General features: G+C 48.5%; 1 protein-coding gene across 3 annotated transcripts in view; it reads left to right on the top strand.

The window, feature by feature from the left end:
* CEMIP (cell migration inducing hyaluronidase 1) overlaps nt 1-13,823 on the top strand; it is a 170,235-nt gene that overhangs the window by 127,583 nt on the left and 28,829 nt on the right. For all 3 annotated transcript variants that reach the window (XM_053595324.1, XM_053595325.1, XM_053595323.1), the window contains exons 12-14: nt 3,405-3,580; nt 5,321-5,530; nt 13,502-13,707. In XM_053595324.1, coding sequence (XP_053451299.1) covers nt 3,405-3,580; nt 5,321-5,530; nt 13,502-13,707 — 592 coding nt within the window. The remainder of the gene's footprint in view (nt 1-3,404; nt 3,581-5,320; nt 5,531-13,501; nt 13,708-13,823) is intronic.

Raw genomic sequence — 13,823 nt, 5'->3', positions numbered from 1 at the left:
CTGAAGAAGACAGGCGCACGGCTTACAGACATATGAAAAAATGATCATCATCTTTAATCATCAGAGAAATGCAAATCAAAACTACTTTGAGATATCATCTAACTCCAGTAAGATTAGCCCATATCACCAAATCCCAAGACCAGAGATGTTGGCGCGGATGTGGAGAAAAGGGAACACTTCTACACTGCTGGTGGGAATGCAAATTAGTGCATTCCTTTTGGAAAGATGTTTGGAGAACACTTAGAGATCTAAAAATAGATCTGCCATTCAACCCTATAATTCTTCTACTAGGTATATACCCAGAAGACCAAAAATCACATTATAACAAAGATATTTGTACCAGAATGTTTATTGCAGCCCAATTCATAATAGCTAAGTCATGGAAAAAGCCCAAGTGCCCATCGATCCGCGAATGGATTAATAAATTGTGGTATATGTACACCATGGAATATTATGCAGTGTTAAAGAAAGATGGAGACTTTACCTCTTTCATGTTTACATGGATGGAGCTGGAACATATTCTTCTTAGTAAAGTATCTCAAGAATGGAAGAAAAAGTATTCAATGTACTCAGCTCTACTATGAAACTAATTTATGGCTTTCACATGAAAGCTATAACCCAGTTACAACCTAAGAATAGGGGGAAGGGGAAAGGGAGAGGAGGGGAGGAGAGCAGAGGAAGGGTGATTGGTGGGATTACACCTGCAGTGCATCTTACAAGGGTATATGTGAAACTTAGTAAATGTAGAATGTAAATGTCTTAACACAATGACTAAGAAAATGCCAGGAAGGCTATGTTAACCAGTGTGATGAAATTGTGTCAAACAGTCTATACAACCAGTGTATGGTGCCCCGTGATCGCATTAATGTACACAGCTATGATTTAATAATAATAATAATAATAAAAGACACATGGTCCTGTGAGCTGAACAAGAAGCCACAGTGGGGCCTCTACAAGATGGGGCTCCAGCGCACTGCAGAGTGGGCTTGTTTCAGGTTCTCGCCTCCGGCTGATGTCACAACCCTGGGTGAACCAGAGGCCTGACTGTCCCCAGCATGGCGCTCCTGCCTGGCCTATTTGGGAACAAAGCTTACCTTTGGCATCAGATATTTTAGAAAATAAGAGCACATTACAGTAAACAAACTCTTTGTAAAATTAATTTTTAATGCCTGAGACTTGTTAAAGACAGACTCTATGGCATGCTGAAGCTATGTGTGGTCTGCTTGGGGCAGATGGCACGCCCACAACCATGTCCATGGCTTAATCCTCAGTACCCACGAATGTTACCTTGCATGGCCACAGGGACATTGTAAATGTGATAAGTGAAGATTCTGGCGATGGGAGATTGCCCTGGTTTATGTAGATGGGTCCAATGTGATCACAAGGGTCCTTATGAGAGGAATTTAGGGAGGTCAGAGTCAGAAGAGAAAGCGGCATGATGACAGGAGTGAAGATTGGAGTGACATGGGATTAGAGGGAGGAAGGGCTGGGACCAGGCACACGGGTAGCCACTGGAATCTGAAAAGGACAAGAAACAGGGCCTTTCTGGAGCCTCCACTAGGACCAGCCCTGCTGACACCTTGATTTTAGCCCCGTATGATCCATTTTAGATTTCTGACCTCTGGGACTATGAGAGAAAGAATTTGTGTGAAGCCACTAAATTTGTGGTAATTTGTTACAGCAGTGATAGGAAACGAATACCAAGTGCAAACTGCTTTTTTCTCAAACTTGCCATGCACCAATTTCACATCTTGAATAAGAAGCTTTTAAAGAAGCCACCATGTCACTGAGTCTGCCAAATTCCAAAACCATAAACGTCCTTAGAAATATACAAGCTTGCAGGATGTGTGCCGATTGAAGGGGCAGGCAGGGGTCTCACCGTGGTCAAGAAAGCAGGGCAAGGTCACTGGGGTGGGAGCTGCTTAGGGCTCATTATAACGGTGGCCTTCACATGTGGAACTGGAGACAGGCAAATGCTCGGTTGCTGAAGTCAAGGTCACAGGGAAAGCCAAGTGGTGTGGGTGGTGTGGTCCAGGCTGCAAATCCACATGGGAGATTGTTGCTCTCTGTAATTGCATCCTCAAATGGAAGAGACGCGTCTGTAAGCCAGGTCAGCAATTTCAGCAATGAGCCAAATTTAGGGCCAGGCTAAGATCTCTTTATTCCACTAAAGAGTTTGGGATTGTTGTGGGGGCAGAATTTGGGGCTATAAATCAAAGACAGTTCTGAAGTTTGAACTCCTGTCACCCTTCACCTTTGCTAAGAGGCATTTTCTGCACAGAAAGTGGAGGAAGGACCGCATTTGGCAAGAGACTGAGCTCTGCGGTGGGAGGCAGGAGCAGTGGGCAGGGCAGACCACGAGTTCGGGGACTCTGGCCACAGCTGAAAAGAGACTGTCAAGATCCAGTAGTGGTCGCAGAGTCCAGGAAAAAGGTCTTTTGTGTGTTAGTTTCTTAAGGGTATGAAGGCCTAGAGACGTTTAAAAACAGAACATGAGGAGCCAAAATGGGAGAAGAAATGAAGCCATTGGCAGAGCTGAGCTATCGGGGTCCAGGCCTTATGAAAATGGTGGGGGTCTGGGGAGCCGGTGTGTGGGAAGAGAGGGCATCCCCTCCTCCAAGGCCAGAGGGAGGGAGTGAGGTGGTAAGGAGGTCAGCACGAAGTAGGGCTCAGCCTCCTATCCACATGGTACCACTGAGGCACCAAAGCTGGGCCTTACTGGTGGACACAGAAGCTCTGATCTGGCTCTTTCTGGAGCCCCAGGCTGTGGATGTGTGCTTTACGTACATGAGTCCGAGGAAAGCAGATTAGGGATTTCCTGCTGTAACGAAATGGGAGAGCGAGGCTCTGCTTTGCCTTCTTACAAATCCCAGCTGGTAGGCATTCTGGGGTGCCCTCCAGAGAATGGGCTCCTCCTCTCCTGTTGCCCTGTCACCTCAGGGGCCAGCTCCTGTCTGTGAGGGTGAGGCTGGGTTACCAGGCCCCAGGAGGGAGCAAGAGGAGGAGCAACCCAAAGGTTGCACTTAGCATCTCTTTAAACCCTGTGGCCATGGCCAGCAGCAAGGAGGCTGGGAAGGTCATTGCTTTGGGCAGCCATGTGTCCAGCTGCAACTCGGAAGAGCCTGGTACTGACAAGCCAAAGAGGGGACATATATTAGGGGCAATTAGACATTGAGCTTCAGACTTAAGCACATGTGGCTGTGAATCCCGGCTCTGCACATGGGCACGTGACATCACCTCACTGGGCTGCATTCTAACATACACTGGGACCGAGAGTCACAAGGACCACCATGCATGCAGGGATTGGCAAAGTGTGAGCGGCGGCGTGGAGGCATCTGGCGGGGGCTGGGACACAGTGGGCGCTTAATGCCTGCCCTCTCCTACCTTCCCCCTTTTTGCCCTAGGGAAACCGCTGTACCTGCACATTGGGGAGGAGGTGGACGGTGTGGACATGCGGGCTGAGGTCGGGCTTCTGAGCCGGAACATCGTGGTGATGGGGGAGATGGAGGCCAAGTGCTACCCCTACAGCAAACACATCTGCAACTTCTTTGACTTTGATACCTTTGGAGGCCACATCAAGGTATGTGTCTGCCTGGTTGAAGCCATCAACCCCACCGGGAGAATTCCCGTGAAGCCAGCCTGCAGGGGGTGCTTCTTGGTAGGGACAAGGATGGGGGAACCGGAGGTGGCTCAAGGACAGAGCACCTTCCAGAAGACTTACCTATTAGCCGTCCATGTGACACAGGCCACACTGCTTCATCCTTGCCTTCAATTCCTGTCTTCATTATTTAACCCTGATTACTTCCTAAAAGAACTAGCATTTAACCCACAAAAAAGTCACATTTCCAATGGATCCATTCCAATACAGATAAAACAATAAGCAGTGGGGAAGGGCCAGAAGTTGGAGCATTGCATTGACCTGTGAGCTTCCTGGTGGACAGTCAGGGCAAAGGCAAGACTCACTGAGCTGCAGAGATCTCACTGCACAATAAAGAGAAATGAAGCTGGTCACGGGGCTCACGATGTCCTAGTATTAATTTCAAAGAGTATTAAGTTCACAGAGGAGTTTCTTTTGCATCTTTGTACAAAGTGACTTTACCTGGCACCTCATATTATAATGCGTAAGACATTCAGAAGTTCTTCATGTGGCCATTGGTTTCAGTGTTGACAGTATAAGATTATCTGAAGCTTGAGGAAGGCAATTCTTGTACGGCTAAAACCATAAGACTTTTTGGTAACGTTAACCAAAGAGATGAAGAGAGTGAAATTTACAGAGTTCACAGTAGGTGGCCTAATGGCATTTTATGTGAGATAATTCTTTGTCATGCTGGTCTATCTTGCAGAATTTCTACCATCTCTGGCCCCTACTCATTAAATGCTGCCAGCATTCCCCAGTCATTGTCACCACCCAAACCACTTCTATGCATTTCTAGTCATTTTCTGGGGGTAGGACAGGGCCAGGGGTGACAGGCACTGTCCTCTGTTGAGAAACCCATAGTCGAGACTGAAGCAAAAATGGCAGGTCTCTGCTACACAGCTGAGAGCAGTCCCTGAGTGACCAGGTCAGTCTTTCCCACCCAAACTAGACCTCAGACTCATTCTCAATGCAGGTCTCTGGGGGCAACCAGAGTTAGCATTCCAGTTACACTTATTTTTAGAAGGGATGATTAGTGTGTCAAGATCATCCTCTGGTAGAGGCTGGCTGAATCAGACTTCAACAGAACTGGTTTTTAGACGGTGCTCTCATGGTGGGCTCTGCAGGGCAGGCATTCTGTGTGGTCAAGTGGCCTGCAGGGAACTGAGAGGTGAGTTTGTAGGGCCTCCACCACTCACACCACCAGAACCTGGGCCTGTGCAGATTCCAGCGTCAGTGTCCTCTTTCTCACCACCAAGAGAAAGTCTTGGATGGGGACCATGGTACAAGCTCTTGCTGCCCTGTGGATGCCCAGGGTTCCAGGGTCCATTTTACTCCAGCTTCCTGCTGGGTTACCCCAGAGCTCTCCCTTCCTCATCACATCAGTGGCTTAGGGGGCAGGAAAGGAGGGTCTAAGTGAGCCCCAGCCTTTGCACAGCCCTCGTGAACATCTCAACTGCAAGTAGTCTGCTGCCTTGCAGCAAGCACCCTGCTGCCTTGCAGCAAGCACCCTCTGTCTCCCTGGATGTACGAAGGGCCAGACATCTAATCCACAGGCAGAGAATATCTTTGATTTCCTGAGTCCCTGGGTGGAGACCAACAAAACACTTTGAGGACAACACCTCTGCATTTTCAGGAGGTAAGCGCCTCTCCGGCTCCTGCTGACTCCTGGCTCTTCCTCTCCAGTTCGCACTGGGGTTTCAGGCCGCACACCTGGAGGGCGTGGAGCTGAGGCACATGGGGCAGCAGCTGGTGGGTCAGTACCCGATTCACTTCCACCTGGCCGGTGACGTGGATGAAAGGGGAGGCTACGATCCGCCCACGTACATCAGGGATCTCTCCATCCACCACACGTTCTCGCGCTGCGTCACTGTCCATGGCTCTAATGGCCTGCTGGTAAGCACCTCTTTCCCCTGTGGAATGCAGGGATGGGCCCGGGGATGGTTACCACTGAGAGGAGTTTGGGCCTAGACCCTTAGTCCAGGACCACTGGGAGGTGAACCATCCTTAGCTCAGGTTTTTTTTTTTTGAGACAGAATCACATTCTGTTGCTCTGGCTAAAGTGCTGTGGTATCACAGCTCACAGCAACCTCAAACTCTTTGGGCTTGAGCCTGTTGCCTCAGCCTCCCAAGTAGATGGGACTACAGGTGTCCACAACAATACCCAGCTGGATTTTCTATTTTTAGTAGAGATGGGGTCTCACTCTTGTTTAGGCTGGTCTCAAACTCCTGAGCTCAAGCAATCCACCCACCTCAGCCTCCCAGAATGCTAGGTTGACAGGTTTGAGCCACCATGTCCAGCCCTTAGATCAAATTTTAGAAAGATATCAACTGAGAACAGGTTACTAATCAACAGGAAGGAGAAAAGCAGGGTGTATCCTTACCAAAGGCCCCAAGCTTCAGAAACGGGAGAGCGATTACTTTGTAGTTTGCCATGGTCACCTGAAGCCCAATTTCTGCTGTGCCTCATTGGATTGATATAAAATCTGGGGCTCATTCTGTGGCCACATAGCTTGACTGATCAGCCAACCACAGGCGAGGGGGATCATGCAAAGACCCTGCTGTGGTCTCCGCCCAACACATTTGAGGTAGTGGCAGCAAGAGGCCCCTTTCTTCTATTGAACCAACTATTCCTTCAGAGCAGGCTCTGCTGGGAGAAGTGCCCTCATCACTGGGCCTGTGTTTCAGGGATTTGTCTTGATTTCCACAGAAAATTTTTACGTTAAATCTATCCTTTCTCTAAAAGGAACTAAACTTAACATCCTCTACAAACTTTAAAACTGGACGTGACAATGTGGCACCCTCTAAGCTGGGTCCAGCAGCCAGATGTGTTTTGTTTGGCTTAGCCAGTGTTTAGAGAAACATCTGATAATTTGTATGCCAAGTTGATAATTTTACACTAAATTGAACTTTCTTTAAATGAACTACACTTATATCCTCTATAAACTTTAAAACCGGATATCACAAAGTGGCACCCTGCAAGCTGAGTCCAGAGACCAGATGTGTTGTGTTAGGCTTAAATGGTATTTAAAGAAATATTTGAATTCATTTCCATCGTTCAAATATTAAGAGATTCCACTTAAAACTCTGGATCTCAGGCTTCTCTGAAGAAGCACGTCCAGTTGGCAGCATGGGTCCTGCCTTCCTGGGTGGTGACAATGGCTTGGAGCAGCATACAGCCACGCTGAGCTGGGTGTGTTCCCCATGTTCACCAGCACATGGTGGCCTCTTGCGTTACTGTCCCCCAGCTGGTGCCACTCTTTCCGTTGGCTGCTGGCCCCCATGGGCATTTGAGCCTGTGACCCCTACTTTAACTCTTTCCAATCTTATTTTTCTGCCACCCGCGCACTTTCCAGCTCATATTTATTTTGGACAGAAAAAGGTTGGTGGATTACTTCTAATTATCCTACAGTTTTAAAAGAGAAAAACATAAATATGAACTTGCCTGATGATTTCATTTATCTATTTTAGGTTTCATAAGATAATTAAAGTGTTTTTGTTTACTTTTATTTATAAAACACAACAAAAAATCATCCTACAGGATGGGAAGTGTGCCAGGGAGAATGAGCCTCCCCAAGCGGTGTGTGGTGCTGGGAAGCTGAGGAGGCTGGCGTGTGCCACGGGCAAAGCCACTTTACCTTCTGTTCGACCTGCTCTTATGTCAGAAGGGAATTCCTATTGTCTCTGTGTTTTAAATGCTCTGGTTTAAAAACTCCCACTGAGCACAGAGGACAGAGCATGGGTTCAAGGGTCCAAGGGCCCAAGCCATGGGTTGCAAGCTGTGGGATCTTGGGCAAGCTGCTTAATGTCTCTGAACCTCGGTGAGCTCCTCAGGCAAGTGGGAAAATAAGGCCAGACACATAGGGCTACTATGAAGATCAAGGGGAGACCACAGTGCCCTGCCTGCTGGGTTTGCATGGAGGTGCTGGCCACACCCCAGGGCTGATTCTTCCCAGCAGGTGGTAGGAGGGCTGCCCTGCAGAAGCTGCTAGAAGATACAGAATGTTTTTCTGGCTCAAGGAAGACGCAAAGGAGAATGTTTTCTGGCTGAAGCTAAAAGGCAACTCAGGATTTATGATATATTCAGAATATCAAGGGTACAGGAGTACACCGAGCTTGGGCTCTGGTGCCAGACCCTGAAGTTACAATCTGGGTTCTGTCACTTACTAGGCATGTGATCAAGGCCAGCCATTGTACCTCTCCTGGCTTCTGTGAAGCGAGGAGTGTGGCACTACTTATCCTATGCAGCTGTTTCCCAGTTTGAGTGAGCAGAGGACATGACAAGTGTGGAGCCCAGTGCCTGGGCCACACTCAGGTCTGTCCTGTTCCCTCCTGTGATTTGCAGAACAAATGCAATGAATGTAATGACAACATTGTCACTCAGATTGTGGATTGAGGTCAGTACACGTGGTAAAAAGAACAAGGTAGGTGGTAGGAAAGAGAACAGGTCTGATTGAGTCTTTGGACTCTAAACACTTATGCTAAGTTTTGTCCATAAATTTAACTTAAATTTGCCTACACTTAACTTAAGAGAAAGCTATTAAGATTACTGGAAGCCTGACATCCCAGGTCTGGATTTGCTTAAGTGGAAGCTATTGTGAATCTCTGGGTAATCACACACACATACACACCCCCGGAGTGTGGACGTGTGCCTGTGTTTTCCCACTCACTTGTGGTGGGACCCCAGGCAAGCTGTTTAACCTGTCAGGCCTATAGTATCCTCACGTGTGCTGTGGGGAGTGGGATGGTTGCCCCTCAGAGCTGTTCAGTTAGAAATGTGTGTGTGATGTTTTTGGCTTTGTAACAGCAACCCTTCCTGGGATCAGGTGTGCCCAGATCTTAACCCCAGGAATGGGCTTTTAGGGGGAGAGGTAGGCTGGGGACTGGGGCCTGAGTCTTTGGGCCCTCAGGAGCACCCAGAAGGGCCGGACTGCCAGGGCTGTAGGCTGGCAAGAGGCTGGAAGAGCTAGCCTACATCTTTAGCCAGGAGTCTGAGTTTGTGAAGACAGGCAGGGGTCTGAGGGATACGTGGGGCAAGAGGGAAGGAGGCACGTGAGGCCTGGCCCACAGTGGAGCATGCCTCATGGAGCCTGGGATGACTTCTTGGGACTTGTTGGAACCAGAAGGCCCTTGCCACCCTGCAGGCTTCCGTTAGAGAACACAGTGTCCCGGAGATGTGTGTTCTAAGCTGCCAGCAGGACCTCGGGGACTGACGGAAACTGTCTGGGTCTCGGTTTCCTACAGTGTATAGTGATGATGATGACAGAACCAACTTCAAAAGATAGAGCCAGATGATGTATGTGACGTAGTCAGCTAAGATGTTAAACTGTTATCACCACGAGTCTCTCTGTGTGCTGTGTACACATCACTGGCTCCACGTGGCAGAAGCCGGTGTCCTTATAATAAAAGAGTGGTCTCAGTGGTTAGATGAGCTTGGTGATCTCCACATGTGTGTCCCCCTCCCCTGGAAGATTCACCAAGGCACAGCAAAGGCTTGTAGCGAGAACACACACTTAGCTTGGGTTATCCTAGTGATGGTGGAACTAATTTAGCCACAGAACCTGACTCCACACAACTTTGTGTCTCACAGAGCTAGTGTTTTACAGAACAGTTTGGGAAATGCTGCTGTGATACTGGAATCGTTCACGTTGTCCTTCTGGCCTCAGTGGGTGGCACCAAAGTCAACAGTAAGAAATGAAGTAATAGCCCCCTCTGTGGACCAAACACTTTTCCCTGGGCTGAACCCTCCCCTGCCCCCAACCTGGTGGTTGAGTTCCTGCCTCCTCCTCCTGGTCCTCCCAGCCCCTCCCCACCTCTCCTGAGCTGTCCAAGGCTCATTCCTTTCCTTATTAGGCAGGGTCATTCCTTGTTCAGTCCCCTCCCCAGCTTCTATCTGCATATTCAAAAACTCATTAAGACACCCTGCAAACCAACCTTCTGCTGCCCCGCTCCAAGGCAACCCTGGGTCAACGGTTCCAAAGCATTTTTTAAATAATGGCAGACGCTTAGAAATGAGAGTCTTCCCTTTAAGGTGACTGTATTTGTTGTGAAGTTTCTCCCTAATATGAATGATATCACACCCACCTTAGATGGCAGAAACAAGGAAAGTTCTTTCCTGTTTGTGTTTATTTTAAACAGCGGTTCTTTAACTTGCTGTGTGCAGGTTGAAGGTGGAAGTCCTTACAATGGGGACATACAAATCTGTCCTGATTTGCACGGAATGGTTCCATTTTAGACAAAGTGTCCCAGCTTAATTACTAATATGACCCCCTTCCACCCTCAAAAATGTTCTGGTTCAGACCATAAACTATACAAATGGGCAGCCTAATTGAAACAGTCCCTGATGGCTGTTTCTGGGTCTTTGATCACCAGGCAAGCTCAGGAATTTTCTCCTTCACCATCTCATGCTTAGACCATACCTGACAGCTGCTGAAGCCTTAAAGCAGCTTTCAGGAATTGCCTTCTTGACTGCTAGCCATCAGCAGGGAAGAAGATATTCAGAACAAAGGGAAAACACAATTTGTGCAAGAGAACTGTGAGGAGCTTACATATTCCTTCTGGAACTGGCTGACCACCTGCGATTGTCTCTTTATGCACCTGTTCTCTGTCCATACGTATCTATATAATATCTAGCACCTCAAGCTAGGTCACAGTTGAAATGTTTAATTCTGGGAAGTTCTAAGTACCCTGTTTCCCCGAAGATAAGACAGTGTCTTATTTTAAGGTGTGCTCCCAAAGATGCGCTAGGTTTTATTTTCAAGGGACGTCTTATCTTTCCTGTAAGTAGGTCTTATTTTCAGAGGATGTCTTATTTTCAGGGAAGCAGGGTAGGAGCAATCCTTAGAGCTAGAAGGAACTTGAGATGTCACCCTGTCACTGGGGGACATTCAGGCAAGTCACACAGCCAATCCGCGGTTGAGGAAAGACTGGTCTTGTGTCTTCTCCTCTCAGCCCAGGACTTTTCTCAACCTTATCATGTTTCCCTCTTGACTCGATGTGCCATCCTCACCCCACCCCTAATGAAAAGGAAGAAATGCAACCCGGGGGGAGAGGATTTTTTCTTTCTGGTGCTGTTGCGTATTGATTAGCGTGCAGGTTATGGAATCAGACAGGGAATCAAAGTCCCAGTTCTTCTTGCAGAGAGGTGACAGGGTAACTTTCTAAGCCTCAGTGTTATTTATGGAATGATACCTATAATAAGGTTTAAATGAGGTAACATGTAAAAACATTTGACACCCAATAAATAGTAGTTATTTTTCTTCCTGATTTCAATGAGGCTTTTTCTCTCCACAGTTCATCTCGAGGATCTTGGTGGGACTATCTTTCTCAGGCATTTGTTAATTAAAATAAGTATGTACCTAACTCATTATTCACTTAAGTTCAAAGACAGGCTCCCCAAAGTGTGACCCAGGCAGTGGGGCAAATGAGTGCCCAAGGCACCAGCATCCAGTCACAGAGTGCCCTGGGACACTCCTGTCCCTCCTCTGGGCCTCAGCACCTCATCCGTAGAAGGAAGGCATTGATCTCAAATGTCCCGCCAGCTCTAGCAGCCCACCTTTCCTTGCCTTTTCTTCCTTGCTTGTCTGTCCCGGCTATTGATAACAAACTCTCACAGCTCACAGAGGGGAGAGGAAGTTGTCCCTTTGCCGCCCTGAAGTATTTACTGGAGGGGTAACTGAGACGCAGGATCATGCCTTTGTTTCTCACCACAGATAAAAGGAGGGACACTTTTTTAAGAGAGCAGAGAGCTTGCCTGAAACAATGAACAGTTAGAAAACCAAAACCATGGCTTTGCACATATGGCTTGTGTAGCCTTGGGAAAATCACTTTACCTTCTCTGAAAAACAATTCATTAGAGCAGTGGTTCTCAACCTGTGGGTCGTGACCCCTTTTGGGGGGGTTGAACAGCCCTTTCCCCTTTCACAGGGGTCGCCTAAGACCATTGGAAAACACATATTTCTGATGGTCTTAGGAACCGAGACACTGCTCTTCATATGTGGGGGTCACCACAACATTAGGAACTGTATTAAAGGGTTGCAGCGTTAGGAAGGTTGAGAACCACTGCATTAGAGGATTATGTGAGCTTTAAAAGGCCAGTCCAGCACTGGGACACGAAGGGTCTGGTTGAGGACACTCGTAAAGGATGGCTGCCCGGAGGTGGGAAGCAGGCAGCTGTCATACGGAAGTGCCTGGAAGAATTGGGGTCTTGACCCCAAATCAGTGCTTCTCAATCAAGGTGGATTTTATCACCCTTCCCGCCAGTGGAATATTTGATAGCGAATGTCTAGAGTCTTTTTTGGTTGTCACACTAAGGGGTGCTCCTGGCTTCTGGTGGGTAGAGGCCAGGGGGGCTGCTGAAAACCCCAACGTGCTCAGAATACCTCCTCGGCATGTGAGCCAAGGAGGGGTTGCTGCTGGGTGGCATGTGGATTCCCAGTGTTTTGCATAGTGGTAGGTACTTAGGAGTGTGGGTTGAACTGATGTCACAGGGAAGCAGGAACTGCCAGGCTGCTCCAGTCAGCACCGGGCAGGGGTGCAGGGTGTGAGGTAAGTGGGGGTCTGTCCCCACTGCTCACTGTGAGAGCCCACCTCATGGGGTAGTAAGCAGACATTCCAGTGTCTCGCAGAGGCGAGATGCCTGTCAAAGCTGTGTGATCAGTGTCTGGCCCTGTGTACAGAGGAAGGGCTTAGGCCAGGGTCTGGTAGGCAGTGTTTTTTAACTTTTTTTTTTTTTTTTTAGACACAGAGTCTCACTTTATAGCCCTCAGTAGAGTGCTGTGGCATCACAGCAACCTCCAACTGCTGGGCTTAGGCGATTCTCTTGCTTCAGCCTCCCAAGTAGCTGGGACTACAGGCACCCGCCACAATGCCCGGCTGTTTTTTTGTTGCAGTTTAGCAGGGGCCGGGTTTAAACACACCACCCTTGGTATATGGGGCCGGCGCCCTACCCACTGAGCCACAGGCGCCACCCTTAATCTTTTTTTTTTTTTTATCTCACGGCACACTTGAATGTACAGTTAAACTTCCGTAGCACACTTAAATAAAGAATATACTTACTATGCTTTGAACTTCTTTTAAAATAATTTAATTAATGATCTTTAAAAAATTTCACAGCACACCAGTTGAAAATCACTCTAGACCTTTAGAATTCTGAGAGTGATGAGTTCATGGAGTGGGACCCAGACGGGCTCTCAGAGCCCATGCAGTTCAAGTCTATCATTCTCTGGTGGGGAGACGTGACTGAGGAAAGGACAACAGGCCTGCTTAGGGCCCCAGCACTGGCTGGGTGCACTGCTGAGCCTGCACCCTGGTCTCTTAACGCCTATTCAAATGTTCTTTCTCCTTCCCCACTGACCCTCTGATTCCAAGAGAGAAACTGAAGAGCTGGAGTTTGCACCTTCCAGCTCTCAGCCAGGATAAGCAGTGTTGGTTTAATAAAAAGTGCACCTAGCCCAGCTCAGGGGCTGCTGCTAGGGAAGTTCCCTTGCTGCTCTTACTCAGGGGGTCCCCTCTGCGGAGTCCCCTCCTGGTAGGTCCTGCTAAGCCATGTTCCCCATCACAGTAGACTTACATGGTGAATCCGCAGTTTCCTCTGGGACCCCCCCCTTCTCACAGCATCTTGTCCCCGATCTGCCCTATAGAGCCTCACTGCCAACATTTCCAGCTAGAAGAGATCTTAAAAAGTCACCATACCATGCTCCTGCCCTGCCCTTCCCAGGCCCAATACCTGTGTCAGTATCATCTCACATCCTAGGGCTCCTCCCAGGGCCTGGAGTACAGCTACTACATATAAAACTTGCAGAATGAGTGAATGAGCCTATGAGTATTTGCATGCTCAGTGAAATGTCCCTGTCCTGACCCCTACAGATCAAGGATGTGGTGGGCTATAATTCCTTAGGCCACTGCTTCTTCACGGAAGATGGGCCAGAAGAACGTAACACTTTTGACCACTGTCTGGGCCTCCTTGTCAAGTCGGGAACCCTCCTCCCCTCTGACCGTGACAGCAAGATGTGTAAAGTGATCACGGAGGACTCCTATCCGGGGTACATCCCCAAGCCCCGGCAGGACTGCAAGTAAGTGCCTCCTCCAGTCCGTCTGTGCCCCTATGCCACTCGGGCCTGTGTGGGGAGGGGGGACAGGAGTGAGCACGCTCCCACAGCCTCTCAGCTAGCACCTGACCTTGCACATT

This window comes from Nycticebus coucang, chromosome 6 (genome assembly GCF_027406575.1).
Source record: "Nycticebus coucang isolate mNycCou1 chromosome 6, mNycCou1.pri, whole genome shotgun sequence".
Taxonomy (NCBI): domain Eukaryota; kingdom Metazoa; phylum Chordata; class Mammalia; order Primates; family Lorisidae; genus Nycticebus; species Nycticebus coucang.
This window is presented reverse-complemented; position numbering and strand designations above follow the sequence as displayed.